At 44.1% G+C, this 24,972-nt stretch overlaps 3 protein-coding genes across 3 annotated transcripts; 1 reads left to right on the top strand and 2 right to left on the bottom strand.

Moving 5' to 3' along the window:
• Positions 1 to 218: 218 nt before the first annotated feature.
• On the bottom strand, positions 219 to 6,004 carry mat2al (methionine adenosyltransferase II, alpha-like). The gene is made up of 9 exons (XM_079257091.1): positions 5,774 to 6,004; positions 4,255 to 4,332; positions 2,799 to 2,921; positions 2,605 to 2,717; positions 1,234 to 1,377; positions 928 to 1,146; positions 671 to 853; positions 458 to 591; positions 219 to 393 (listed from the first exon to the last, which is right to left on the bottom strand). The coding sequence occupies exons 1-9, from the start codon at positions 5,847 to 5,849 to the stop codon at positions 291 to 293; spliced, it is 1,173 nt and encodes a 390-aa protein (XP_079113217.1). The 5' UTR covers positions 5,850 to 6,004; the 3' UTR covers positions 219 to 290.
• A 5,759-nt stretch (positions 6,005 to 11,763) lies between these two features.
• Positions 11,764 to 17,290, top strand: LOC306768398 (vesicle-associated membrane protein 3). The gene is made up of 3 exons (XM_079256745.1): positions 11,764 to 11,831; positions 12,504 to 12,674; positions 16,724 to 17,290. The coding sequence occupies exons 1-3, from the start codon at positions 11,829 to 11,831 to the stop codon at positions 16,859 to 16,861; spliced, it is 312 nt and encodes a 103-aa protein (XP_079112871.1). The 5' UTR covers positions 11,764 to 11,828; the 3' UTR covers positions 16,862 to 17,290.
• Positions 17,291 to 17,417: 127 nt separating this feature from the next.
• hnrnpd (heterogeneous nuclear ribonucleoprotein D) lies at positions 17,418 to 23,634 on the bottom strand. Its single transcript, XM_079256744.1, has 8 exons — positions 23,192 to 23,634; positions 21,662 to 21,830; positions 20,973 to 21,134; positions 20,722 to 20,853; positions 20,515 to 20,614; positions 19,092 to 19,247; positions 18,907 to 19,000; positions 17,418 to 17,723 (listed from the first exon to the last, which is right to left on the bottom strand). The coding sequence occupies exons 1-7, from the start codon at positions 23,356 to 23,358 to the stop codon at positions 18,933 to 18,935; spliced, it is 954 nt and encodes a 317-aa protein (XP_079112870.1). The 5' UTR covers positions 23,359 to 23,634; the 3' UTR covers positions 17,418 to 17,723; positions 18,907 to 18,932.
• Positions 23,635 to 24,972: the final 1,338 nt, after the last annotated feature.

Raw genomic sequence — 24,972 nt, 5'->3', positions numbered from 1 at the left:
GCCATCTACTGGTGAAGCAACAGAACAACAACTTCCTGTTTGACGTTTCCGGTTGAATAATTATTAAATATTTCTGTTCAACAGATAAAGCTGTTTAATGAGGAAATAAATCCAGGAGAAGTATATATTTTATCCCAAGATTAAGTTTTTATTCAGCTTTTTATTATCAAAACTGCATCCTACAAGATATTTACAGTCTGATTACAAAGACAGGATCAGCATTAAAAGATGAGGCGTTTTAGTGATTCAGAGGACCGGGTTGGAAATGATTGGACCAAACTGGGTGGCGTTCAGAAGATCAGCGGCTTCGGTTGTTCCCATGGAAACTCCTTCCTTCCAAAATGTCCGTAGCAGGCGGTGGGCTGGTAGATGGGTCGCTTCAGTCTGAGCTCCCTGGAAAAACAACACCGTTACAGGTTTGATTGGACCGATCTGTGAAGAGGAAAACTGGACGTACTTCACAATGATTCCGGGACGGAGGTCGAAGTTCTTCTGCACGATCTGCAGCAGCTCGTCTTCGTCCCTGTTGGACGTCCCGTAATGAAACACGGTGATGGAGAGCGGGTGGCTCACACTGATGGCGTAGGAGATCTGAGGGACGGACAGGAAACCAACGCTCTCAGCTGCAAACATGGCCGACAAAGGAGCTTTAAACTGTGAACATGTTCACCTGAACAAGAACCCTCCTGCACAGACCGGCTTTGACCAGAGACTTGGCGACCCAACGGGCCGCGTAAGCGCCCGATCGATCCACTTTGGAGTAGTCTTTTCCAGAGAAAGCCCCGCCTCCGTGTCCACCCCATCCACCGTAGGTGTCCACGATGATTTTCCGGCCCGTCAGCCCTGCATCGCCCTGCAGATCCGGAACATGAGGTCGCTGCATCTCGTCAGAAACACGCCTACCTCTGCGGCGGCGGTGTCACCAACCTGCGGGCCTCCAACGAGGAACTTCCCGCTGGGGAGAAGGTGGTAGATGGTTTTATCATCCAGGTACTTGGCAGGGATGACCACCTTCACCACCTTCTCCATCAGGTTGCGTCTGATGTCCTCCAGCGAGATGTCCGGGCTGTGCTGGACCGAGATGACCAGAGTGTGGACGCGTAGCGGCTCCATGGCTCCCGTGTTGTCCCGGTACTCCACCGTGACCTGCGGAAACGCGGCGCACGGCTGACAGTCAACTTCATCACCCACAAAGGAGCAGAAGAGTCTCGTTCTTCCTCTACAGAGGCTCACCTGTGTTTTAGAGTCAGGCAGAATCCAGGGACACTCTCCGCTACGAGACAGCTCCTTCATCCTGTGGTTGAGTTTATGGGCCAGTAGGACGGTTAGAGGCATACACTCCTCCGTCTCATCTGTAGCGTACCCAAACATCAGTCCCTGAACAGACAAACAGCAGCAGCAAGACGTCGCGGAGCAGTTAGATCGATGAAACAACCCGGGTTAGACGGATTAGAAGTCAGCGTCTGATCATTTCTCCAGACTAACAAGGTGCCATGTGACACAGAGACGTCTGACTCATCACGGCGGGACAGAAACTCTGGAAGACGTTTTAGGAATACTTTTCTCATTCTACGATTACTTTACTTCTTCCTGGGATTACTTTACTCATTTTAGGATTACTTTACTCATTCTAGGATTACTTGACTCATTTTAGGATTACTTTACTCATTCTAGGATTACTTTACTTCTTCCGAGGATTATTTTACTCCTTGACAGAATTACTCGACTCATTCTAGGATTACTTGACTCATTCTAGCATGACTTGACTCATTCTAGGATTACTTGACTCATTCTAGGATTACTTGACTCATTCTAGGATTACTTGACTCATTCTAGCATGACTTGACTCATTCTAGCATGACTTGACTCATTCTAGGATTACTTGACTCATTCTAGGATTACTTGACTCATTCTAGGATTACTTGACTCATTCTAGGATTACTTGACTCATTCTAGGATTACTTGACTCATTCTAGCATGACTTGACTCATTCTAGGATTACTTGACTCATTCTAGGATTACTTGACTCATTCTAGGATTACTTGACTCCTTCCTAGATCAAGGAGATTACATGTACATGTCCTGCTGTGTTCCAGGTGTATTTACTGTGACACAGTAGGCATCTTCTGTCTGACACGTCTCGGCTTCCAGCAGAGACCAACATCCTTTTGCAGCTCTTGTACTTCTTCACACATACTTCATGTATTCAGTGCATGTTATACTAGACAAGTAGTCAAAGACTTTTAAAACAAAACTTTTGAAGTTAAAGGTCAAAGTTAAACCAGGACCAAAAATGTTTTACAGAAACACACATCCCCCACATCTGGGTCAGAGGAGGGACATGAACAAGGAACAGCAGGAGAAAAGATGTCGTTTATCGACACTTAATGGCTTTAATCCTGAAAGGAACCCAAACAGCTGCTTCATTGGAAGAGTCTGCATCACTTCCTGATGGCTGCAGAGTCTTTTATGGGATTATCATCATTATTTGCTCATCAAATCAAATACATGTAAATTAAAAAAGAATCTTTTATCATTCTTTTGTGAAATGTGCATTATTAAAAAGAAATTTAGTACTGTGTGTGTTAAAGATCAAATACTGACCTGGTCTCCAGCTCCGATGTCCTCCTGTTCCCGGCCTTCAAACACGCAGTCCGATATCTCGGCACACTGCGGCTCCAGAGCCACCAGCACATTACAGGTCTTGTAGTCAAAGCCTGCACCAGCGAGTCCACAATGAGAGACATCTTCCTCACTAACAGCAGATTTAATGAACCCTGCATCACTTCACACGTCACCTTTAGAGGAGTCGTCGTAACCGATCTTCTTCACGGTGTTCCGGACCACAGACTGGAGATCCACGATGGCTCTGGAGGTCACTTCTCCAACCAGTAAAATCATCCCAGTTTTGGCGACACACTCTGGAAGGACAAAGAGTCTGAATGTTCATGGTTGGTCATCTTCTGTAATGAGGCGTTCACTGCTGTGAAGATGAACACGGGGGAAGTCAGAATTATTCATTTACTGGGGGAAGTTAAATTAACACCTGATGTTCGCAGGATGGATGATGTGAAGAAGCAGAAATAAACAGCTGAAAAAAATGTTTCTGATCAAAACTGAATTAAATGCGGATGCAGCTAAACATCAGAACCACCTTCATACTTGGTACAACCCCTTTGACCCGAGGACAGAATGACCCCCAGAACTGCCTGAATCTCCCGTTCCACCACATCCCAAAGCTGCTCTGCTGGATGTAGATCTGGTGACTGTGGAGCCGTTGGAGGACAGTGAACTCATCGTCATGGTGGAGATGATGTGAGCTTTGTGACATGGTGCATCATCCTGCTGGAAGTTTCCATCAGAAGATGCTCCACTGTGCTCAGAAAGGGATGGACATGGTCAGCAGCAGGACTCAGGTAGGCTGTGGAGGTTAAACCAGGTCATGTTGGTACCAAGGGGACCAAACTGGGACCAGAAACCATCCCAGCAGCAGCCTGAAGCGTTGATCCTGACGGCAGGATGGATCCATGTTGTCATGATGTTTCCAGCAGATTCTGATCCTACCATGTGAATGTGGAGCTGAACTGGAGACTCATCAGACCAGCAACGTTTCTCCATCTTCTCTTGTCCAGTTCTGGTGAGTCTGTGTGAATTGTAGCCTCAGTTTCCTGTTCTTACTGACAGGAGGGAACCCGCTGTGGTCTTCTGCTGCTTTCTGGTCTCAAACCGCCTTTCCTTCTCACCATGATGCTCAGTTTTAACTTCTTCGACACGCCTACATGACCACATGCCACTGTTTTGCCATGTGATCTGCTGGTTAGACATTCATTTTAACAAGAAGCTGAGCAGGTGGAGCTGGCAAACTGGACGTGGAGTGTATTTCAGATTTCTCATCATAAGAAGAATGAACCTTTACTTCAGACCTTTGTGACTTCACATAGACACATTACATAATTAAAGAACAAGTTGCTTTTTGTTCAACACCTTTAAATCTGAAGCAGCTGCACAGCAAAGATAAAACGTCTAATAAAAAACAACAAAGAAGAACATGAAGCCACGAGCCGCCGCTGAGATAACACTGTTTAATTATTAATAGAAAAAAGACCTTTGAACTATTTTAAAGCAAGTATTGTGTAATTATCTTATTATTCCAGCTCAGGATTTAACTGTTTAAGCTGCTTGTGCTTACTTAGTGAAATGACTTAAATTTCTGGTTAAAAACAGTGAAATCAGCATCATGACAGGAAAACTCACCACAGGCCACTTTAGAGTCGGGGTCTTGACTCAGGTACGCATCGAGCACGGCATCACTGATCTGATCACACATTTTATCTGAAAAAACACACACAGCTGGATATATGTGTTTGACACCAGCAGAGCCTATCAGAGATCGTCTGGGGCCTCAACGTACTGAAGGAACTTCTTTGTTTCTAACTCCATGACTCAATGAAAAACTGTTTTAATGTGGTTAAAATGTCACAATACTTTGACTTATTTAAGAATAATTATGAAAAAAAAAAAAGTTAACTGAATATTTCAAATAAAAGCATTAAAATGTACAAAAAACTTGATTTGAATCTGTTGGAATGCATGTAAAAGGAATTTTATCAGTTCCTACTGGCTCGGTCTTCATACATAGCATGCACAGACGAGTCGCTGACATTCACTCACAGAGAAAAGGAAAGACAAATCGGCTGAAGTTTGATGTGGAAAATTGCATTTTTGCACACTTTTTAGAAAAACAAGAGACAAAGAAGGTTAAGTTTTTGTCTCATCTGCTGATATTTTCTTTCTTTTAAATGCAAAGTCAGTAAACCATGTTCATGCTTCACTCTGCATATTTGAAACGTATGAAATTCTTCTTGGGGCTCAGAGAGGCTCGGACCGGCCCGGTTTAAAGTGTTTAAATGATGACCAGATGATGCAACTGAAGCTGCCTTGGAAAGAAACTCAAGGCAAGTGAAGGGTCTCCTGCTTGTGGTCTGATAGCAGCTGGATTAACCTGCATTAGAGTCACAATAAAGCCCGGTGTGTCAAATCCGGTCCTCCGGGACCACTATCCTGCAGGTTTTAGACACCTGGAGCCTAAGGGCTCACAGCGACATGCAGGACTGGTGAAGCTCACGGACAGAAAATCAAGAGATGCACGTTTACAAACAACAACTACACACAAATAAAAAGACATAAATGAATAGATCTAAACTGTAAGTTTAGAAAAAGATGTGCATCTTTTAATGTCTACCTAAGCTTAGTGGACACGTTAAAATCTTTCAGCGTCAGACACAAACATCCAGAACTCCAGATGGAACAGAGATGCCAAATGCTGAAGTTTCTGTGAACCATCTGGAGGATCTCTGTCTTACATTTCATGGCTGGAAAACCAGTTTGAGTCCAGCTAAGTGAAGATGGCTGAAAGGAGTCAAACAGGGCTGGAAACTGCTGTAAAAGAGAAGCAGAAGGGTCCAAATGTCCAAATCCAACCCTTCTCTAGTTTCTGGAGTTAACATCTCCAGTTAAATACTGATTATTTCTTTATTTCCTATTTGCTTAAAAGTTTGAGGTTTTAAAAGCTAATTCTAAACATTTATTCTGTCAGAAAGCGTTTAGTCTTAACCATAAATTCTCCGTTTTATCTCTTTAACGTGGATCTGAACTGGAGTAAAGAAAGGTTTCTGATTAAAATGGCCTGAACGGAACAATGCGCTCTGTCTGACCCGGAACGTGTCCACACACGCCTCTACCGGGACCCGGATCCAGTTCTGGTCTACAGTACCGGAGTGTCCTTCTCCGACAGACTCGGACGTGAAGAGGAAAGTCTTCCCTCTGCGGGCTCCGCTGCTCGGGTTCATCCTGCAGAAAGTTGGAGGCTCGGAGAGAGAAGCGACGCTGGGACGTTCCGCGCTGGAAGCGATGTTTCGCTGCGCAGGCTGGAGGAGAACAGGCAGAAACAACACGCTTATCTCTGCTCCTCGGGACACGGCTCATAAATCACCTTATCACTGTCATTTCCTTTCTGGACTGAAATGGCTGACTGTTTTCCACATGTAAGCAGCGCGCGCAGCCTGCAGGGGGCGCACCTTTCACCTCTCCGCTCGCGCTCAGCTGAAAACCTTTATTCTCCAGGTTTACTAAGATTTCATCCTTTTTTAGACATTTAGAAGTTTGGACCTCTTCACACATGTTCTGGACTCCAGCTGATCCAAAGTGCTGCATCGATGGTTCTGATGAGAATAAACCCAGAACAGAATTTAAATTCTACTCACTTTTATTTTCCATCAGAACTTCACTGTCAGATTTACTTCCTGGTTCTGGTCCTGATGGAGGTTTTCCTTCCTGGTTCTGGTCCTGATGGAGGTTTTCCTTCCTGGTTCTGGTCCTGATGGAGGTTTTACTTCCTGGTTCTGGTCCTGATGGAGGTTTTCCTCCACGGTTCTGGTTCTGATGGAGGTTTTACTTCCTGGTTCTGGTCCTGATGGAGGTTTTCCTCCTGGTTCTGGTCCTGATGGAGGTTTTCCTTCCTGGTTCTGGTCCTGATGGAGGTTTTCCTCATGGTTCTGGTTCTGATGGAGGTTTTCCTCCACGGTTCTGGTTCTGATGGAGGTTTTCCTCCACGGTTCTGGTCCTGATGGAGGTTTTCCTTCCTGGTTCTGGTCCTGATGGAGGTTTTCCTCCACGGTTCTGGTTCTGATGGAGGTTTTCCTTCCTGGTTCTGGTTCTGATGGAGGTTTTCCTTCCTGGTTCTGGTCCTGATGGAGGTTTTCCTTCCTGGTTCTGGTTCTGGTCCTGATGGAGGTTTTCCTCCACGGTTCTGGTTCTGATGGAGGTTTTCCTTCCTCGTTCTGGTCCTGATGGAGGTTTTCCTTCCTGGTTCTGGTCCTGATGGAGGTTTTCCTCCTGGATCTGGTCCCGATGGAGGTTTTCCTTCCTGGTTCTGGTTCTGATGGAGGTTTTCCTCCACGGTTCTGGTCCAGATGGAGGTTTTCTTCCCGGGTCTGGACTCTGTAATGAAGCATTTTACAGTGAATATGTGTTAAACTGCAGCTTCCAGGTGAATCATCTCTTCATAAAGTGAATCTGAAATCAGCCTCAGGTGAAAACGGGTCCAACAGAACAAGTTTAAAACAGAACCAGAACCTGATCAGACTCTCCCGATCCATCAGACACAACAGTCTGATTTATCACATCGTTTGTCATCGGTGCTGCAGAATCATTTATACATTAATGTGTTGTCTGGTGCTCCTCCCCATCTCCAGCCTGATCTGCTTCTCTGAGCTCAGGCTGGGATTCCTGGACAAACACGGGACTCATTTCTTATCGATAACAAATGAGAAAAGAATCAGAGGAGTAATGAATCATTTCTGACCCCACCCAGATCCCAGTTTCAGTTAATCTGCTTCCTCTTCTCGCTCAGCTCCAGTGATGTAAACTGATGTCGCCATCCAGGAGGCGGAGAAAACCACAGATAAGACAAACCGCATCAAGTTCAGGATTTTATTCAAGCTGGATGAACTTTACTGACTCGACACGGAACCACAAAGTACGGAAAAAGACTTTCAATCTACAAATAGTGGGAAAAAAAATTAAAAATCTTATATAAAAAATACACAAACAGCTTCAAAAAGACTGAAAACAATTAGAGATACTAACTAAAGCAGCATTCGCCAGGTTTACAAATAACACTTCACAACAGCAGCTGGAAAAGTTTATTAAAAAAAAGCAAAAATGAGACAAAAACTGAATTAAAAAGGAAAACTAAAAAAAAATAGAGGCAGAAAAGTTCTCTCCCTCACAACTACCTGGTGTTGTCTCCGCATGTCATTATCTTACCGTGTGTTTGTGTTTGTTAAGACCCCGTCAGCTGCAGATACACACAGATGTTCTCTCTGCGGTCCAAGCAAACATATTTACAAAAAGAAAACATTATAAAAACAAAACAAATACCAAGTGAGCTTCCTCACATCTTAACACAGATATGTCATAACCATAGGACACACACACACACACACACACACACACACACACACAGCAGGCAGGACTTAAGACTGTAAAGAAACTGCAGAAACAATCCTTCACCTCACAGCAGGGAATGGAACGCCATAACCGAGTAGCCTGCATCGTGTACAGGAACATCAGAATGTGGACTGGAGACCCCCAAGTCCCAGTGGGAAACTGTGTAGAATATGGACTGGAGACCCCCCAAGTCCCAGTGGGAAACTGTGTAGAATGTGGACTGGAGACCCCCAAGTCCCAGTGGGAAACTGTGTAGAATATGGACTGGAGACCCCCCAAGTCCCAGTGGGAAACTGTGTAGAATGTGGACTGGAGACCCCCCAAGTCCCAGTGGGAAACTGCAGAATATGGACTGGAGACCCCCAAGTCCCAGTGGGAAACTGTGTAGAATGTGGACTGGAGACCCCCCAAGTCCCAGTGGGAAACTGTGTAGAATATGGACTGGAGACCCCCCAAGTCCCAGTGGGAAACTGCAGAATATGGACTGGAGACCCCCCAAGTCCCAGTGGGAAACTGTCCAGAATGTGGACTGGAGACCCCCCCCAAGTCCCAGTGGGAAACTGTGTAGAATGTGGACTGGAGACCCCCCAAGTCCCAGTGGGAAACTGTGTAGAATATGGACTGGAGACCCCCCAAGTCCCAGTGGGAAACTGTGTAGAATATGGACTGGAGACCCCCAAGTCCCAGTGGGAAACTGCAGAATATGGACTGGAGACCCCCCAAGTCCCAGTGGGAAACTGTCCAGAATGTGGACTGGAGACCCCCAAGTTCCAGTGGGAAACTGTGTAGAATATGGACTGGAGACCCCCAAGTCCCAGTGGGAAACTGTGTAGAATGTGGACTGGAGACCCCCAAGTCCCAGTGGGAAACTGTCCAGAATGCGGACTGGAGACCCCCAAGTCCCAGTGGGAAACTGTGTAGAATGTGGACTGGAGACCCCCAAGTCCCAGTGGGAAACTGTCCAGAATGTGGACTGGAGACCCCCAAGTCCCAGTGGGAAACTGTCCAGAATGTGGACTGGAGACCCCCAAGTCCCAGTGGGAAACTGTGTAGAATATGGACTGGAGACCCCCAAGTCCCAGTGGGAAACTGTGTAGAATGTGGACTGGAGACCCCCAAGTCCCAGTGGGAAACTGTCCAGAATGTGGACTGGAGACCCCCCAAGTCCCAGTGGGAAACTGTCCAGAATATGGACTGGAGACCCCCAAGTCCCAGTGGGAAACTGTGTAGAATGTGGACTGGAGACCCCCAAGTCCCAGTGGGAAACTGTCCAGAATGTGGACTGGAGACCCCCAAGTCCCAGTGGGAAACTGTCCAGAATGCGGACTGGAGACCCCCAAGTCCCAGTGGGAAACTGTCCAGAATGTGGACTGGAGACCCCCCAAGTCCCAGTGGGAAACTGTCCAGAATGTGGACTGGAGACCCCCAAGTCCCAGTGGGAAACTGTCCAGAATGCGGACTGGAGACCCCCCAAGTCCCAGTGGGAAACTGCAGAATATGGACTGGAGACCCCTCAAGTCCCAGTGGGAAACTGTCCAGAATGTGGACTGGAGACCCCCCAAGTCCCAGTGGGAAACTGCAGAATATGGACTGGAGACCCCTCAAGTCCCAGTGGGAAACTGTCCAGAATGTGGACTGGAGACCCCCCAAGTCCCAGTGGGAAACTGCAGAATATGGACTGGAGACCCCCAAGTCCCAGTGGGAAACTGTGTAGAATGTGGACTGGAGACCCCCAAGTCCCAGTGGGAAACTGTGTAGAATGTGGACTGGAGACCCCCCAAGTCCCAGTGGGAAACTGTGTAGAATATGGACTGGAGACCCCCCAAGTCCCAGTGGGAAACTGTCCAGAATGTGGACTGGAGACCCCCCCAAGTCCCAGTGGGAAACTGTCCAGAATGTGGACTGGAGACCCCCCCAAGTCCCAGTGGGAAACTGTCCAGAATGTGGACTGGAGACCCCCCAAGTCCCAGTGGGAAACTGTCCAGAATGTGGACTGGAGACCCCCCAAGTCCCAGTGGGAAACTGTCCAGAATGTGGACTGGAGACCCCCAAGTCCCAGTGGGAAACTGCAGAATATGGACTGGAGACCCCTCAAGTCCCAGTGGGAAACTGTCCAGAATGTGGACTGGAGACCCCCAAGTCCCAGTGGGAAACTGCAGAATATGGACTGGAGACCCCTCAAGTCCCAGTGGGAAACTGTCCAGAATGTGGACTGGAGACCCCCCAAGTCCCAGTGGGAAACTGCAGAATATGGACTGGAGACCCCCCAAGTCCCAGTGGGAAACTGTCCAGAATGTGGACTGGAGACCCCCCAAGTCCCAGTGGGAAACTGTCCAGAATGTGGACTGGAGACCCCCAAGTCCCAGTGGGAAACTGTCCAGAATGTGGACTGGAGACCCCCAAGTCCCAGTGGGAAACTGTCCAGAATGTGGACTGGAGACCCCCAAGTCCCAGTGGGAAACTGTCCAGAATGTGGACTGGAGACCCCCAAGTCCCAGTGGGAAACTGTCCAGAATGTGGACTGGAGACCCCCAAGTCCCAGTGGGAAACTCCCCCCAAGGTGGTGGAGAATGAGAGGGCTAAGATCCTCTGGGACTTCCAGATCCAGACAGATAAAATGGTGGTGGCCAACCAAGCGGACATAGTGATCATGGAGAAGCAGCAGAGGAAAGCCGTAGTGATCGATGGATCCATCCCCAATGATGGAAATATCAGGAAAAAGGAGAAACTGGAGAAGTACCAAGGCCTCAAGGAAGACCTGGAGAAGGCCTGGAGGGTGAAAGCAGCAGTAGTACCCATAGTAATGGGAGCACTGGGGGCCGTGTCCCCCACACTGGAGAAGTGGCTCCAACACATACCTGGTGGAACGTCTGTTACTGAACCAGAACATTTAGTGATCCGGTCGTTGTTACAGGATATGCTGTAGCATAAAGCAGTCCTACATGTGCATGTCGAGGATTAGAGGGTCAAAGGAAAGTCTGTTAGTAAAACGTGATGTTAGTAGACGTGATGCAAAGAGCAGAATATCCCAACTTCATGTGTGTAGCGTACATACATGCAGTGGCAAACCCAACACTGTTTGCTGTAGCTTGAATAAACTCTGTTTACCATGCAATGATTCTGCTGAAGCATCCTACAATCACAATCAGTTCGCTTTGAACTTTTCACATTTCCTGTAGATTTCACCGTAAAGCTGAACATCATGAACATTTCCCGAATGCAGCATGCATGGAGCAACAAAAAGGTGAAAATCTGACAAAAAACACCCAGAATGAGCACAAAATAAATAAAAAACCTGCAAGATTTCTGCAAAACAAGCAGAAAGACAGAAAAAGTCCAAATGACAACAGAAAACAGAAAGTCACACGTAGAATCTGTTAATTTTGGCTTCTATGTCTTTATTTTGTTAACAGAGAATAAAGGCAGAATAGAAGAGAGACAGCATGAAGACAAGCAAAGAAAAGCAGCAACTAAACAAACACGCCTACAAAAACTCATTATAAAAGACATTATAAACACGAAGAAGACCGTTTCAATCAGGTCCAAAGAGAAACGTGTTTGTAAAAACCTAAAACAAACAGGAAAGACCCTCAGAGTCAAACAAGCATCTCTGGTTCGGGTTGGAACTTATTTTAGTTGGAGTGAAATGATGAACGAGGTAAACTCCTTCTCCGCAGCAGGACTGCCAGCCGTCCGCTTGCTGCACAACAGGATGAGGAAATGAAGTGACTTCACCCTTTATTGCCTTGCAAATCTCCCCGAGCTGCAAACACAGAGCCCTTTGCCCGGACGTATCAGTTGATCCTCTCTGGCGGCTGATGGTAGGTAAAACATAGAACTGAGACCAACAGACTGGCTTTCAGCTCTAAACTTTGCTTCTGTTCCTCGTAGGTTTCACAGATGGGGGGTTTTGTTGCTTTTCTGCAGTCTTGTTTGTGAAAAGCAGGAAATGAAAGCAGGGCTTGTTCATGAGCAGAGTAAATCTAGTTCTTTGTGGTGATCCGCTCCAGTAAAGCCAATGGGATTTTGATTGAGGCAACAGGTAGTTAATGAGTAACCGAGCAGAGGTGCAACCCTCAGCAGACGTTTTGTTTATCACTCAAGCTGGACTGGAACCTGTGGGGAGGATTTCTGGTTCGTTTTATCTGCATGAAGCCGAGTTTTGCTGCTTTGGACTAATTTACTGCTGCCATGGTCAGTTGTCTCCTCTTTTTACTCTCAACTGTAACTTAGAGCTCATGTTAAAGGTTTTCCTCTCTGAAATAACTAAAAAGTTCCGGTTTTTGTCTCTTATCTCAGTCCAAACGAAATAATCAGAGCGTTGAGGTGGGTTTGGTGTTGGGGCCGTGTTGAAGCGACCCACAGCTGACGGCTCTCCTTCCTGTTAACACTGAAGCAGGAAGTGAAATCAGGCCTTCAGTCTTTCAGTTTCCAGGACAGGAAACGTTCGGTGTCTCTGAAACTGACCACGTCTCCTCCACCGGTTCCCGCAGGCTGACATGAACCCTCAAACGCCCGCCTCGGGCTCGGCCCCGAAGCTCGACCAGGTGCAGAACCAGGTGAACGAGGTCAAAGTTATTCTGAAAGACAACATCAACAAGGTGCTGGAGAGGGGAGACCGGCTGGACGATCTGATCGGCAAGACGGACGACCTGCAGGCCTCTGTAAGTTCCAACTCATTTTCACACATAAACGGAGTTTTACAGTTTGACAGGATTTATTACGTTTATTACATTCAGACATTTCCACAGAAAAGATCTGATTCAGTCCTCACCCGATCTGGGACAAATTCATTCCAACGGTCCGGCGTTTCTAACGCGTCATGTGTCTCACAAAGAGCTGAAACAGAACCTGTTTTACATGTTAATGAGGTCAGATTTTAAGTCCTTTTTTCCAATATAGTCTTTACATGGTTGATATTCACCATTTAAAAATGTTTCCAGTGAAATCTCCTGCTTCCTGGTATCTGTTAGGAGGCAGAAGACAAGTATCTGTTTTCTGGACTTTGACCAAAGTTTTCACCGTCAAGTGATGCAAAATGTTTCAGAAACTGTATGAAATGTGTCACATCACCGAATCATCATTTTAGCTCCAATATGAGAATATAAACCAATCCAGTTTCCAACATTAACTCACAAAACGTCCAACTAGTTAACCTTTTACAGCTGAGGTCTCCCGGTCGGTCCATGAGGAGAGAAAATGGTCACAAAGACTCCGATGAAGGGTTAAAGCTGCTTCATCCATTTTCATCCCGACAGTCCTAGTCTTCTTTTCTCGTCAAGCCTGAAACCTTTTTCATTTTCTCATTATTCTTCAGCATTAACACAAATCCAACATTTTCCATCCCTCCTTTAAGTGTTTAAAAAGACCATCTGGTTGCAGAGATGGAGATTATTATCAAGGCCTAAAAATAAATAATTAAACAGGACTCCACTGGTTAAAAGCTAAATGTTTAATCCTGATGTGTAACTCTGTCAAACACGGGGTGAAAATTTGTATCAGAACTTTTTTTCCATGTATCTACAACTTTATTTATAACGCACTTCAGAAAGAGCCACAGCGTTACATTTAACTTCACTGCAACTTAACTTTCACACACCGCTCTTCTGAAGAGGAACACTGAGGGAGAGGACAGGTTGATCAATAATCCACCAATTCTCTGAACCAGTTTACAGCAGCATCCCATAAATTTTTACTCCAGGTGAATTTAAATATGAGCGAAGAAGGATGGTGAAATGTGGAGTCTGCAGTCAGGAGGATGAGGCAGAGTGGTGAAAAAAACAAAGTCCAGACTTTTATTGAAGACGCCCTGCAGAACTCAGTTGGGTTTTCTCTGTGACACGCCCCCTATTGGCGGCCAAAGGTCTTACACACCGGAACCGAGGAGAATAAATGACACAAAATTGTGTTTTTGTTTATGCCACCAAGAGTGATGTGAAAAAAACTGCAAATAAATGTTGAAGATTCTGAAACAAACTGGCAAGGGGTAAAAAACAAACAAGAATTCCACGCAAAGTGACAGACTCGCTGGAGAACTCACTGGAAAGAGAGAGGAACTGGTTTAGTCCAGGAACTTAAGCTGGACCACGACCGCTACACAACCGACTTCAGGACGTCCGCGGTACAGTTTGAGGATCACTCTGCAACTAGCCGCTAGCTTGAAGAAGCAGAGGAAAATCTGACAGTAAGATGCTCGGTCATGGTCGTCATGGTGATAGTAAGTCTGAATGAAGCAGCAGCGACAACGTGATGTGAGCAACAATGTAATGCTAGTGACAACGTGATGCGAGCAACAACGTGATGCGAGCGACAATGTAATGCTAGTGACAATGTGATGCGAGCAACAACGTGATGCGAGCGACAATGTAATGCTAGTGACAATGTGATGCGAGCAACAACGTGATGCGAGCGACAATGTAATGCTAGTGACAATGTGATGCGAGCGACGACATGCAGAATGTGGACTGGAGACCCCCAAGTCCTAGTGGACTTAGGGGTCTCCAGTCCACATTCTACACAGTTTCCCACTGGGACTACACAGTCCCAGTCGCATCACGTTGTCGCTCGCACCACGTTGTCACTCACATGTTATGCGAGTGACAACGTGATGCTAACGAAAAGGTGATGCTAGCGAAAAGGTGATGCTAGTGACAACGTGATACTAGTGACAATGTGATGCTAGTGACAATGTGATGCGAGCGACGACGTGATGCTAGTGACAACATGATGCTAGTGACAACGTGATACTAGTGACAATGTGATGCGAGCGACGACGTGATGCTAGTGACAACATGATGCTAGCGACGTGATAATAGTGACAATGTGATGCGAGCGACGACGTGATGCTAGTGACAACATGATGCTAGCGACGTGATACTAGTGACAATGTGATGCGAGCGACGACGTGATGCTAGTGACAACATGATGCTAGCGACAACGTGATACTAGTGACAATGTGATGCGAGCGACGACGTGATGCTAGTGACAACGTGATGATAGCGAAAATGTGATGCTAGCGACAATGTGATGCTAGTGACAACATGATGCTAGCGACGTGATACTAGTGACAATGTGATGCGAGCGACGACATGATGCTAGTGACAACATGATGCTAGCGACAACGTGATACTAGTGACAATGTGATGCGAGCGACGACGTGATGCTAGTGACAACATGATGCTAGCGACGTGATGCTAGTGACATGATGCTACCAACAACGTGATGCTAGCGACCGTCTCTGGTGACGCTGTCAGTATGTCTTCTCTGATTGGTCGATTGTTTATCTGCCATATGTGAATGTTAAGAAAAATCCACCTCATTTCGGAAAAATAAAACTCATTTCTGAACTCTGTGGTTAATAGTTGGACATTTAATTTCATTTCATCTAATTTTCTGACCTACTGAGTCCAGTTAAAGGTCATAGGAATCTGGACACAATTTTACATAAAATGTTTATTTAAAATAATATTTAAAATCTGGGGACCATTAACTACGTTTTCTAGGACACTAGAAACTGCCTGCAGTTTGTCATTTATTCACGCTTTCATTCAGGGCTGCTCAAGCCCCCATCCACCTCTAAATTACCTTTGGTTTATTATTTATTAAATCAGCATGGATTTGCTGGTTTTAATGTTAAGATGGATGTGTGAATGTGAGATTCACACATCTGGACCTGAAAACCACCAACCGGGCCAGAAGTCTGGGTGAAGCGATGGACCCGGACCTGAAAACCACCAACTGGGCCAGAAGTCTGGGTGTAGCGATGGACCCGGACCTGAAAACCACCAACCGGGCCAGAAGTCTGGGTGAAGCGATGGACCCGGACCTGAAAACCACCAACTGGGCCAGAAGTCTGGGTGTAGCGATGGACCCGGACCTGAAAACCACCAACCGGGCCAGAAGTCTGGGTGAAGCGATGGACCCGGACCTGAAAACCACCAACTGGGCCAGAAGTCTGGGTGTAGCGATGGACCCGGACCTGAAAACCACCAACCGGGCCAGAAGTCTGGGTGTAGCGATGGACCCGGACCTGAAAACCACCAACCGGGCCAGAAGTCTGGGTGAAGCGATGGACCCGGACCTGAAAACCACCAACTGGGCCAGAAGTCTGGGTGTAGCGATGGACCCGGACCTGAAAACCACCAACTGGGCCAGAAGTCTGGGTGTAGCGATGGACCCGGACCTGAAAACCACCAACCGGGCCAGAAGTCTGGGTGTAGCGATGGACCCGGACCTGAAAACCTGCTTACTATCGCTTTGAGACTTATGAAGTCTTAAAAATGTTTTATCACAGCAGGACCCTGAAAACTAGTCCAGTCCTCACGAAGACCCAGAAAGTGGACCACATCAGTCCAGTTCCCAGGTCTTCATGCTGGCTGCCTGTCCGTCAGATGATTGACTTAAAAGTTCTGCTGGTCTGTAGCTCCGACTGGTTCAGGACCCAGAATGAACAAACCAGACCCGTCAGGTCATCCGGATCCGGTCTTTCATTAGTTCCCAGAGTCGGAAGCAGACCTGGAGAAGCTGCATTCAACTTCTATGCTCCACGTCTGGAAGAAACTCCCAGAAACCCTCAGATCAGCTGTTTCTATTCTCGTGTTTTTTATTTTAATGTTTAAATGTGTCTGAGGATCTCTTGGACTCATCTGGTTGTTAAACTGAGCAGCTAAACCTGCTCTGCATCGTAAGAACTAAGCACCTCTGCTCTTTCCAGGCCGACTCCTTCCAGCGGACGTCCACGCGGGTGGCCCGGAAGTACTGGTGGAAGAACATTAAAATGATGATTATAATCGGTGTGGTTGTGCTCATCATCCTGATCCTCATCGTCCTCGCTGCCACCAAGGTTATATGAGCGGCCTCTTCACCGGGCCGGGACTGAAAGCTACGAAGACGCCGCTCGTCCTCCTAGTCTTTAATTGCACTCACAAATTGACTTTTCTTCTCTTTTTAAGTGTCTGTAAATGTGAAGGTTAAGGAGGCTGTAAGAACCTCTGGTGATGTGATTTAACATCCTGAACACTCCAACAGCCAGCAACACCAGTGGTTCCCAACCTGCGGTTCCCGAGACGTTGCCAGAGACGAGGCTGATGCCGCCGCTTCGGCGTTTTAATCATTTAGGTGGTTTATTCAGATGGAACCAGTGTTTTTGGAGCAAGAAAACACAAAAAGCACCATTTCACATAATTTGTTCTTATTTTTAACCCAACTGCACCAATGGGGGTGGGGGGGGTGATCAGGGAAAACAGGTCGAGAGCCACTTATTAACACAACATAGTAACCACTAATGACAGATACAAGTGAGTGTTTATTGTTTATATTTGATGCAATTTAAATGTCCAATACAGCGTGTATATATCTGATGTTTATGTCTGTTAATCTCTGTAATAACATGTATCATATGACCGATGAAGAGAGGAACTTCTTTATTTGCTGCCACAGAACCAGAAATGAAGGTTTTGTTCAAATAAACTGAACATTTTGGCTAAAAGGAATAAATGAAGCAACTCACAATTAGCATTTAAATACAAAAAAAGACGAGGAACAAAGTGTGAAGCAATCTAACTGAAAGGAAATCCTGTTGTAAATATAGAGGAAGCTGACTGGAGGTCATAGCAGTCTCGGTCAACGTTATTACAACTAGCTATGTGAACTGTGTTGGATCATCTCTCTGGCCAACGCTCCACCAGCGCACAGCAGACGTTCATCACTGACGCCTGCGGGAAACAAAAAGAAGCAAATCAGCTGCAGACGAACGACAAACCGGCCAATCACAAAGACAAAATTAGGAATCCCCGTGTTTTTAATGTCCAATAATTAAAAACAGTAAGAAAAAACAAATTATTTTAACATTTTACATCTTAAAAAGTCCGAAAGTTAAACTAGAGATCTGGAAGTGACATAAACTGAGGAAGTTAAAGCCAAAAATACTACAAAAAAATGGAAGAAACCTTCAAAAAATACACATTAAAGGAAGCATTAACATGCAAAATTCTGGAAATGTAGCGACACTTTGATTCTTTGTTGTAAGAGGAAAATGAGGAGTCTTTTCCATCGCTGTCAGTAACACAAACAGAAGAGTACAATTACACAAATAAAGCACTTTATCCCCCAACACGAAGCAGGTTTAAGCTCATGGACTACTGGCTAAATAAAGAAACAAGCATTTTAGGTAAAGATTAGGAATGCATACGTTTACATTAGGAACTGGAAAGTCCAGAGAAAGCTGTTTGTATCCTTTGAAAAGCAAATAGTTATTTTCTCATATTTATAAATCATTACTTGTGGGGGAGTAAGGGCCTGTAAAAAATGACAATTACATGTGTATATTTTAAGTTTTACATTACAAAACAGTTGCAACCAAATTAAAATGGAAAGAAAGATGACAAAGCTGGACGTGTCCCCATATTGTTTAGTTTAGAAATGCTGATACAGGATGTTGTAAGACCATACCAAATGGCAGCATTCGAGAGCGTATGCTTCTCGTACCCGGTCCGCATTGAGCGGGCCCTGAGAGTATCTGGGAGTCAGCTCATGGCCTGCAAGGAAGCTCCGCTGGCAGGTACAAACAAGGTATGTCAGAGTTAGGAGACAACATACTTCCTTTTCTGTTTCCTTGCACATCCTTAACTTTGGCATCCATTTACTGTAGTAGCAGTACTTTACCTGTTAACTTTACAGTTAAAAAAAGAGAAGGTGCAAAAGAGGCAGCAGAAGGCCGGCTGTTAAAAATAATCGCCACAAGAGCGTAGCGTCTATGTTACCACTACTGTAAAGCACTTGAGGGTGCTGAGAAAAAGAAATTTACATGAGGAAATAATGCAAAAAATATTAAAAACACCAAAGTTAATTTAACTAAATTAAGTTTATAGTGATAGGTTTGTTTTTGTCAGTACACACCTGCTTGAAGACGAGGGTTCGTCCCTTTAATACGGCTTGTAGCTGTTGGTGTGACCACCACGCCGTGGAGACTTTCCATAACCACCTGATTGATCTACGATCACAGACAGGAGGAACATTTCAATCATTTTCATCGACTTATAAAAAGAAAAAAAAAACAAAAGAGGATTTCTGCTCAGACTCACTGTTGTAGTCACCATATCCATAGTAGTTGTTGTAACCAGAATAATCGTAGCCTCCGTATCCTCCGTATCCTTGATTACTGTAACCGTAATTCCCATAATTCCCATAACCTTGATTCCAGTAGTTTCCGTAGCCCTGGTTCCAGTTCTGACTGGGGCCTGCAGGTAAACAGACGTCAGATGGTTTAAGAGACGCTTCTCAAGGTGGGGATGGAAGAAAAGTTTGTTTTGAAGCTTCAGACTCCTGTTGAGGGAATGAAGGTAAAAAACATCAAACTAAACTTTATTTATAAGCAGCTGAACGGACTTTAAGCTACGAAGAGGTGGTTTTAGAGACCTAACCAGGTCTTAATCTGTACTCCTAGGGGTGAGAAAATCGAATAGAAAAATCTGGATTTTTTTGCTTCACAATTTTAAAATCAATTTTTTGTTTAAATTTTTTTTTTTTTTTTTAAACAAATAAAACTAATCCATTATAAACATTTTTGTCATTTTTATTGATCTGTTTACTTTGGGCATTATAGCAGCAGAATGATGGTCTGGCTACTGACTTGTTTTTTTCCTAATTTAAATCAGGAAAAATGACGAGCCAAAGAATAAGTTTTATACAATTATTTTGTTTTTAATCAACCACAATCAGCAATTTCGTTTCCTGGACCAGTTTCACCCCAGTATGGCAGGAAACGAAGCATTTCGTTGCATCTCTGGTCGTACTGGTCCAACCAGCCACCAGGTGGCGCTCTTACTGGACTTTATTCACCTTTGACCAGTGAAAACTCCCAGTTAATTTCCCCACTGGGAGGAAACCAGGAGAGGAATGCAGCGCTGCTCTGAAGCGACTGAAACACAGACTTCATTACGTTTGTTGCTGATTAAATCCTGACTGACATGAGTGGGAATAACTGTGGACTTTAATATGTTTTTATTTCATTTTAGTCTAATCATTCTGGAATAATCTCCTTCTTTCTGTGAGGTCTGCTACGACTTTAAGTGGTTGTAAGTCTCTTTTAAAATCATCTTTTTAAATTGGCTTTTAACTACCAGGCCCCCTTTTAGTTTTGTCATATATCTTGTCTATTTAACTGTTTTTATTCAAGCTTTTAATGTTGATTTATTTTATTAACCTGTACAGCACTTTGGATACCTTGTGGTTTATGAAATTGTTTTATAAATAAAGATTTGATTTAGTTTGAAAGTGTTTAATGAAACAGCATGAAACCTGTGATCATGGTTAGTTTTCATGTTGTCAAAATCAATCTGTTTCATGTTTATTTGTATTTTTTATTCCCTTCTTACCAGGAAATCAGTTTATTTGCTACAATCCTGCATGTTTCCATCAGCCTGTTGCTACTGATGTTCATTAAGCTGCAATATTTTGTTTAAATCCACTGCAGTTTTTAGGAGCTACGCCTGGTTTCTAACTCACCACCTCCTCTTCCTCGAGACCGGGACGAGTAGCCCCCTCTGCCCCCCCAGTACTGCTGCTGCTGGTACTGCTCCTTAGACACGGCCACCTTTATTTCACACTGAGGGAGCAAATCAAACCACACATCAGATTTTACCCACATGACCACCAGGACATTTTACAGAATGATAGTTTAGTATTTCATAGCGAGGTAAAACACTGCTGCACCTTGCTCAGTCCGATATTATGGTACTTCTTCTCCATGATCAGCTTCACCGGCTCCTCCTCTTTAAACGTGATGAAGCAGAAGCCTCTCCGTTTGTTCGTCTTGTTTTCCATGGGGAGTTCGATCGACTCCACCTGGTCGCATCCATGAAAGAAACATTTAATGTTGGAATTATTTGAACAAAGAAAATGAATCTGCAGGTTAAACAGAAGCCCGACGAGGCTGGACTGAATCTGTAGACATGAAGACAAACCTCTCCAAAGGCACCAAAATACTCTCTGACTTTCTCCTCGGGGGTGTCTGGAGACAGACCACCAACAAAGATCTTCTTCACGGGCTCCTTGCTCTTCATGGCCTTGGCTTTTTTAGGGTCGATCACCTTCCCATTGAGTTTATGCTCCTTCTGTGAGGCAACCTTTATCATGGAATAAATGATAAACTGCTCACACAGAACATTCTCCAGGACTTATCTGAGCCCAAAGCAAATATTAAGTCGCCTTAGTTCAGTCTGTCATATCTTTTCAGCTCAAATCCAAATATTTTCAGGCAGCTGGCCGACAAAATGAGAAAAAATATGGAAACAAGACGGTTTTTTAGAAGGAAACGACAGCAAACCAAGTTTGTCTGATCCAACTTACACTTCAGACCAACTCTGGTCCCTGTGAGCGACAACCCTGCAGGTTTTACATGTTTCCCCAGGCACCACACCTCACCAACATAAACAGCTCCGCATCCTATCGAAGACCCACTGATTTAAGTGTTGCAGTGGGAAAACATGCAAACCTGCAGGACGGAAGCTCACAAGGAGCTGGAGGTCCTTGATTTACAGACAGAAAGAGAAGCAAAATTAATCTGATAAGTGATCACAAATTAGTTTTGAACTGTTGACTGATGATGCAACACATAAAAATAATGTAAATATGTATTCGAGCAGGAAAATACCTTCTCAACACTTTCAGGGTCTTTGAAGAGAACAAACCCGAATCCCCTCGAACGTCCAGTCAAGGGGTCCAGTTTTAACGTGCAGTCTACGACCTCCCCGAACTTTGAAAAGTAATCCTTCAGGTCCTTCTTAGTGGTATCCCAGCTGAGACCCCCGACAAACATTTTCCTGTTGACAAAACAAACGTGGCGAAGCAGCAAAAGAGAATCGTGTCAGGCTGGAAGCAACTACGCAAAGCGTGCAGCAGAATATTTAACACACGTAAAGTTATGATTTTTCTCTGGCTCTGTTCTAAATGTGCAGAGCGGTGGTCAGGTCTAAGAGAAAGACCCAGTTCTGGTTTAAGCAGGCTTCAACTTTGACCTTTTCTAACTTAATTAAATGCATTTCAGTCACTGAAGTGTCAGCATTAAGGGTTAAATTCACAACCGATAACAACTCAGTGTTTAACATAATAAATTAAAGGGTCAGTGTGGGCTGAATGAATCATTGTTTAATTTATTACGTTTAAAAAGATATTTTAAAATTAAAGTTTGTTTCTTTCAACTGGCTTCAATAAAATCAGAAATGTCTTTTAACCATTAAACTGCAATAATAGGCAAGGTAAGTTTATTTGTATAGCACCTTTCATGTACAAGACAATTCAAAGTGCTTTACATGAAACATTTATGCTTTTTTCTGTTGTGCTTTTAAAGAAAATACAAATAACAAAATCACAATAAAATCATTAATTATATTAAAATAATTAAAAGCAGAATTAATTAAAAGCTACTGTGCAGATGTCATGCATAGGCGCATGAGAAAAGAAATGTTTTTAACCTGGATTTAAAAGTTTGTACATTTGGTGAAAGTTTAATCTCCTCTGGCAGTTTGTTCCACTTGTTTGTAGCGTAACAGCTAAATGCCGCTTCTCCATGTTTCGTCTGGACTCTGGTCTGGACTATTTGACCCTATCTGACTGGAAACCAGTATAAAGATTTTAAAACTGGTGTAATGTGTTCAGACCTCTTAGTTCTAATAGAGCCATCATATCCTCTGTTGGTTTCTTAAACTTTCAATTTATTTAGAGAGTCATTTAAAATAGTCAAATCAACAAATATTTGTATCTAAAACTCAATGCCAGCACGCTGATCTTGTGAATAACATAAAAAATTCTTTCAACCAGCTTTCTAATCCCTGTTTGTGGTCCATAATAGTTACATAATACATCCCAGCAATGCTTCACCATCATTAATGTTTATTATCAGACAGAACTCATATTTTAACCTAAACAATGTTTATGATCAGACAGAGCTCATATTTTAACCTAAACAATGTTTATGATCAGACAGAGCTCATATTTTAACCTTAACAATGTTTATGATCAGACAGAACTAATATTTTAACCTAAACAATGTTTATCATCAGACAGAACTAATATTTTAACCTAAACAATGTTTATGATCAGACAACTCATATTTCAACTTGAACAATGTTTATTATCATACAGAAGTAATATTTTAATCTAAACATCTCTGATGTTTTCTCACCCTTCATCCTCCTCATTTTTACTGGCGTCAATCCTGGAGCCCTCGGCCTCACCCCCCATCAGGCCACCGTCCCCAGCCGCTGACATCGGATCATCACTGTTGGCCTCTCCATCCTCCTCCATTCTCATCATGCTGGGGTCTTCGCTGAATTCATAATCTTCTGACATGTTTTTAGGTGTTTATAACCCTGGTTTCTGACTGAAGCGCCTCTAAAACCCGAGCAGAAGCTAACCTCGCTAGCAGGCTAAGAGCTAGCAGAGATCAAATACAATGAAAGGGAAACAAAAGCACGTGCGCTTGTTTAACGTAGTTCAACCCGAAGTTTAGCTGTGTATATGCATAAACTGTTTCATTGATTAAAACACGTTCAGCTTTAAAAAATTTTTACGGCTAATTTGAGAGCGTTTTGTTTTTATCGGCGTCGAGCCGTCTTCTTCTGTGGTTTTTCTTAAAGCGGTCAAACAAGCAACATGGTGAATAGCGCCATCTACGAAACCAGAGCGCATTACAGAAAAAATGATACTAATTTTAGTTAACATTCTTCAAAACGATGTTTAAACTTAAAAATTAGCCAGTTAAATGTGAGGAAAGGACAACAACCAAACAAAGGCAACAGAAGAAGAAGCTAAATATAATCTGCTTAATCAGGGTCATTATAAGATGCAGTAATTCACTAATAACTGATGAAATTACCACAGCCCTGCGATGGACTGGCGAACTTGTCCAGGGTGTACCCTGCCAAAGACAGCAGGGATAGGCTCCAGCTTCCCCGCGAACCCTAAATTGAACTAAGCGGTGAGGATAATTTCATTCATTCATTAATTATTACCACAAATATCTGCAAACCAAGCACCATAATACAAACATAGGAGTATCAAGGAAACCAGTTTCTTATAGAGATGTTGAAAGAATATTTTGTCTGAGCAGCTTAATTCTTCATCAGTCTGAACCTTTTAGACTGGCACCTCGTTTATTTATTCTTCAGTATTACTTTCCTAGAATTCTTGAAGGACTTTCCAAACCTCCTTGGATGTTTGTCTTTTCTCTGTACAGAGAAAAGAAACTAATGTGCAGGGCCGGATTAAAAGTGCACGAGGCCCTGGGCCGAGAGTGTTCCAGGGGCCCCGTTCCACACCATAACATTGTAAAAATTTCAAATACACAAGGAAATGACATTTCTAACATCTCTCAGCCAGCGGTACAAGTATCTTGCTTTTATATACATTTTGTTTTTATTTCCAAACTACCGGTGTATGCCCTTACGTGGGCTCCACATGGGCCCCCAATGGGTGTGGGCCCCTCGGCCTGTGCCCATAATGCCCCTTGGATAATCCAGCCTTGCTAACGTGTCATGTGACACACCTCACCTTTTTTGGCTTCTTAAAGCCATATTTCCATGGCGACCTTTTCTGATGATGCTTTGGCCATCTGCAGATGGATCAGCTGAAGTTCCAGATGCACCTCTCAGCTCCAAATATCCTGTTTGGTTTTTTTTAAATACAGACTCTTATTTTGCCCACCATATGTCCAGATTCTGCTACCAGGCTGGAATGTACAAGCAAACAGCTAAAATCCTGCTTTCTGTCTGATTTTTTTGTTGGTTTTCACAGATTAAACTAACATGGAACAAATGTTTTCAGACTACAAAAAGTCAGTTTAAAATTAAATTTCCAGACTAAATTATCATTAAAATGTTTCCCACTTTATGTTGCGATAAATGGTTTATTGCCTTCAGGAAGCTGCTTTCTTTTAATGATTGATGATAATGATAATTTAGTGGC

The sequence above is a fragment of the Telmatherina bonti genome, assembly GCF_933228915.1.
Source record: "Telmatherina bonti genome assembly, chromosome: 17".
Classification (NCBI taxonomy): Eukaryota; Metazoa; Chordata; class Actinopteri; order Atheriniformes; family Telmatherinidae; genus Telmatherina; species Telmatherina bonti.
Note: the sequence above shows the minus strand (reverse complement) of the source record. Positions and strands in the feature narration are given on the sequence as shown.

What these genes read in the sequence shown, in the direction of transcription:
- mat2al (XM_079257091.1), bottom strand. Translation starts at nt 5,849, where the DNA reads ATGAACCCGAGCAGCGGAGCCCGCAGAGGGAAGACTTTCCTCTTCACG. An exon ending in CGACTCTAAAGTGGCCTGTG is followed by an intron (nt 2,922 to 4,254) that starts GTGAGTTTTCCT and finishes TTGTCCTTCCAG; the next exon opens with AGTGTGTCGCCAAAACTGGG. An exon ending in ACATCGGAGCTGGAGACCAG is followed by an intron (nt 1,378 to 2,604) that starts GTCAGTATTTGA and finishes TTGTCTGTTCAG; the next exon opens with GGACTGATGTTTGGGTACGC.
- hnrnpd (XM_079256744.1), bottom strand. Translation starts at nt 23,358, where the DNA reads ATGTCAGAAGATTATGAATTCAGCGAAGACCCCAGCATGATGAGAATG. An exon ending in AAAAATGAGGAGGATGAAGG is followed by an intron (nt 21,831 to 23,191) that starts GTGAGAAAACAT and finishes TTTTGTCAACAG; the next exon opens with GAAAATGTTTGTCGGGGGTC. An exon ending in GTCTCGAGGAAGAGGAGGTG is followed by an intron (nt 19,248 to 20,514) that starts GTGAGTTAGAAA and finishes GTTTACCTGCAG; the next exon opens with GCCCCAGTCAGAACTGGAAC.
- LOC306768398 (XM_079256745.1), top strand. An exon ending in CGGACGACCTGCAGGCCTCT is followed by an intron (nt 12,675 to 16,723) that starts GTAAGTTCCAAC and finishes TGCTCTTTCCAG; the next exon opens with GCCGACTCCTTCCAGCGGAC.